A 4,823-nucleotide genomic window follows, 5' to 3' on the forward strand; every position below is an offset into this window, starting at 1 on the left:
AAATATAGTATCTAACATAAATTTTAGATAAACTATTTAATAACATTACGTAAATATTATAATAAAATTATGTTAAAATTAGTATGTAACATAAATTATACTATTATCATTTTTATAATTTACAATGATAATTAAACAATAATAAATTATAGTAACTTTATATATGACTAATTTTTCAAAAATTCACTTTCAAGTTTTTAATTATTGTAGCAATCCTATTTATTTTTTAATGTACTAAGTAATAACATTTAAATATAAATAAGTACACAAATTAAAGTATCTTATAAATAATTTCCTATGTTATTATTTTATATATGTAAATTAAGATTTTTTTAAAACCATTTAATTTTAGAATCCATATGCATATTATTATTTGTGTTTGAAGTTAGTATGCATATTTTATATATATATATATATATATATATATATATATATATTTTAAAGTAACTGAACAAAAGAAGAAGAAAAACACTTTGAAACGCACCAGCTGTAAGAACTAATAAGAAGATCACTTGGAAATATGAGGCGTTATTATTTTGTTGCAAGTGGATCATCTTTTTCTGTTCGCAATTTCTACCTGGAAAAAAAAAAAACATTCACACCCTTATTTTTTATCATGAGCTTGGATGAAATTACCTAGCTTACTAATTGGTTCTTGACCAAATCGTCAGTTTTTAAAATATTTGCTGCAATAGTAATGGAGACTTTTCTGAAGTGCTGCCTTCAAAGTTATCCTTATATTTTACTCTATTAAAAATATCTATGTACTTTGTACAAAGAAAAGGGATGAGTAATCATGGTAATTTGAAGACAAAAAATACAGATGTGGAAAGTGTATTTTAACCACACAAAAACCTTGTATTTTACATCAAAGAATCGTTAAATTTGAAAAACAAAATGCGGAAAGCGGTAGTAATATTCTACACATTTCACAACCAAATATGACTATGATATTTAAATCTCAAATAGCTGAAAGACACAATGGTATTTTAATACGAAACAATTTTTAAAGACCAGAACTTAAATCTAACTAAAAAGTAAGACTACATCGAGTTGTAAACAGCGAATGAAAATAATTTTTTAATTTACCGGTCGATGTAGAAAATAAAATTTTTTAATTTTTTTTCATCTGGTCGATGAGCAAGTGTCCCAAATTGACAGAAAATAAAATATGAAAATATTCTCAACTTGCTCAATTATTAATCATGAAATAATATATAAAAGCTTGATCGCCAGATGATCTTAGAGACGACGACGTAAACCATGTGCACGACTAGTTAACTTTTATTTGTTTGTGCTATATATGTGGGAACAGCAGGAAACGAACATCATATCATACCAAAAATCCTTCACCCAAAAGAAAAGAGAGAGAAAACTATCAAAATTATTGGTGGAATAGCCATGGATTCCATCGGTAGATTTCATGAGACAGAAACTGATGATAAACTATATCAGCAGCTTGTATATTATCACCCAAAATACACACCCATACCACAAACAAAAAGCCCAACCTCCTCTCATAAAACAGCCAGCCACGATCTCCTTTTTCAACCACTTTTTTTATGTCCTCATCCACGTGTTACTAAACAACTTTCTGATTCTATCACTTTTCCAATCAGTAATTCCCCTGAATACATCGTCTCTGCAACAAAAAGTGATCAAAAGTATGAAGATCATTCACTACTCCCTTTGTTTTGGTGCAACAATAAAGAAATCGATGTGGATGGTGGGTGCGATATATGCAGCGGCTCAAATTTTGGCACAGACTATTATTTATGTGTCCACTGTGATAGTATATACCACAAAGAATGCGTCCAATCTCCATTCAAAATTGAGCACCCATACCATCCGGAGCACTCTCTACAACTTTCCTATCTTGACCTTAATGCTCGCATTATGGAGTGTTTTTGTTGTGGAAGAAGAGCAACATATCTGGTATATTACTGTACCATATGTGATGTTCTAATGCATACAGTGTGTGCGATGAAGTCGATACCCTTAGGTGGATTTCACGAGTTGGAAAACAATGGTAAACTATTTTTTGTATATCATCACCCAAAATACCAACCCATACCACAAACAAAAAGCCCCTCCTCTGATAAAACAGCCAACCACGATCTCCCATTTCAACCACTTTTCTTATGTCCTCATCTACGTGTTACTAAAAATTCTTCTGATTCTCTCACTTACCCAATCAGTTATTCCCCTGAATACATCGTCTCTACAACAAAAAGTGATGAAGATTTGTCAGTACTCCCTTTGTTTTGGTGTAACAATAAAGAATTCAATGTTGATGGTGGGTGCGACATATGCAGCGGCTCAAATTTTGGCACAGACTATTATTTCTGTGTCTACTGTGATAAAATTTATCACAAAGAATGCGTGCAGTCTCCAATTTCAATCAAACACCCTTATCATCCTGAGCATTCTTTGCAGCTTTCCTATCGCCTACCTAGTGCTCCCGATATAGAGTGTTTATGTTGTGGAACAACAGCTACAGATCTAGTATATGGTTGTACCATATGTGAAGCTGTAATGCATACACCATGTGCAATGAAGTCGATACCTTTTGTTATCGACCAACCAAAAAGCCATGACCATTCCCTCACTCTTTTTCCGAGACAAGCTTCCTTAACTTGCAACGTTTGTGGTTTACTCAGAAAAAACTATCCCACCTTTGTTTGTCTTAGATGCAACTTTGTTGCTCATAAAGACTGTATGTATTCTCCACACATCATCAAGATTTCACGTCACCATCATCGTATCTCCTACACTGCTTCTCTCCAATCCGAAGAATGGTCTTGTGGAGTTTGTCGTAAAAGTATTGACGGTGATTATGGTGCATATACTTGTGAAAAATGTAAGGATTATGTTGTTCACGTAAGATGTGCTCTACGGAAAGATGTGTGGGATGGAGTTGAACTTGAAGGTGTACCAGAAGAAGATGATATAACAAAAGATGTCGGGCCGTTCGAGATAATATCTGAAGGAGTGATACTTCATTTTCTTCATGACCATCATCTCCAACTTGAGGTTAGCATATTATATGATGAAGAGAAGTTTTGTCAAGCATGTGTCATTCCTATCTATGAAGGTAATCATTACATTTGTGTGGAATGTGACTTCACCATCCATGAAATATGCGCAAAAGATCGGCGAAGAATACAACATGCGTTACATCCTCATCCACTTACATTAAATGCCGTGAGTAAATATGATACGGGCGACTTCGAGTGCAATGCTTGTGTTCGTAATTCTGGTGGCTTTGTCTATATGTGTTCGAGAAAGGAATGCAACTTCGATCTAGATGTACGATGCGCTTCAATTTCTGAACCGTTTAATTTCCAAGGTCATGAACATTCATTGTTCCTAGCTATAGACCCAAGCGAAAAACCCATTTGTCAGATGTGCAAATCAGAGAGCCATATACCATTAAATTGCATTAAATGCGATTTTGTTGTATGTATCAAGTGTGCGACGTTACCATTTAAAGCAAAGTATAAGCATGACAGACACTCTCTCACAATTCTGTGGGGAGAAGAGGTATGTGGAAAAGATTGGTGTGAGGTGTGTGAGCGTAATTTAGGAGATACAGACACAAAAGTGTTCTATTGGTGCAACGAGTGCTGCACTACTCTTCATATTGAATGCTTATATGGGGAAATCCTATATCTAAAACTTGGTAAGTATATTTTTGATAGTGGTGGGAAAGAGTTCCAAATTCTTGGGAAAGCTACTTCTTCTAGACCATTTTGCAATATTTGCAAAAACCGTTGTCAAGGCAAAATATTTACGAGAGATAATCGCATAGCATGTTCTTTGATATGCGCCAGTGACATTGTTTAAGTGTTCTCTAAAGATGAACCACCATCCACTAAGTTATTTGTTGTATCTTTGTTTTTATTTTTATTTTGGTCAACAAGAGATATTTCTCTATGTAATACAGCTTTTGTTTTGAATTCATACTTTTGTTTTATTTTTGGTAAATTATTTTGTACTTTCATATATATATATATATATATATATATATATATATATATATATATATATATATTATTTCTAATGTTTTATAATTGAGATGATCATAAAGATAACGATGTTGATAACTGTAAATTAAACGATTCAAATGCAACAAATAACTGAAAGGGGCTTCACCTTATATAGTTACCAAATTTAATATATAGAATATCTCTAAACTAACGCTCATACCAACCACCTCCTCTTTGCAGATGACACTTCTTCTGCAAGATGGATGACACTAGCTGCTCAAATCTGTCCGATATTCTTTCTAAGTATAAGGCTGTTTCACGGCAACCCAGTCAACCACTCGATGTCGAACCTTTACTTTCTCAGCTCACTTCCATGATGTTCCTTCTAGTCTCGTTTGGTTTTGAAAGCCTCCCCCTCCCTGTCTCTTACTCTTTGAAAGTTGTCATACTGGATTATTTTTTGAATGGTTTCTTTGAATGGTTTCTTTGTTCTCTTATTTGGATTGCGTCATCCATCTAGTGGGGGGGGGGGGGGGTCTGGCTTTTGACGTGTTGGGACCTTTGGTCTTGAATACAACCGAAGTGGAAGGTTAAACGGGATAAAATCCTGCTCATGGCTACCAGTATATGGAGATGGTTTGATTCTCAGAGTTATATTTGTTATTTACCTTAACTAATTTTCCAAAACCTCTCTAATTTAAATATAAATATATGATTTTTCTTTCACTTTTATTTGATCTTATATTTACTTTACTTTAAATTTATCAAAATACATATAGTTCATAAAATATTAGATTTTTTTCTGTATATGATGTGATTCAAAAAATTTAAAAC

The 4,823-nt window shown here is 33.3% G+C and overlaps 1 protein-coding gene across 1 annotated transcript; it reads left to right on the forward strand.

Moving 5' to 3' along the window:
• The first annotated feature begins 1,259 nt into the window (after nucleotides 1–1,259).
• AT1G61840 (Cysteine/Histidine-rich C1 domain family protein) lies at nucleotides 1,260–4,002 on the forward strand. Its single transcript, NM_104866.2, has one exon. It carries the CDS (start codon nucleotides 1,402–1,404, stop codon nucleotides 3,844–3,846), a length of 2,445 nt encoding a protein of 814 aa, NP_176377.1. The 5' UTR covers nucleotides 1,260–1,401; the 3' UTR covers nucleotides 3,847–4,002.
• The last annotated feature ends 821 nt before the right edge of the window (nucleotides 4,003–4,823 follow it).

The sequence above is a fragment of the Arabidopsis thaliana genome, assembly GCF_000001735.4.
Source record: "Arabidopsis thaliana chromosome 1 sequence".
NCBI classification, from domain to species: Eukaryota; Viridiplantae; Streptophyta; class Magnoliopsida; order Brassicales; family Brassicaceae; genus Arabidopsis; species Arabidopsis thaliana.

Coding starts and splice junctions, on each gene's coding strand:
- AT1G61840 (NM_104866.2), top strand. CDS start 1,402: ATGGATTCCATCGGTAGATTTCATGAGACAGAAACTGATGATAAACTA.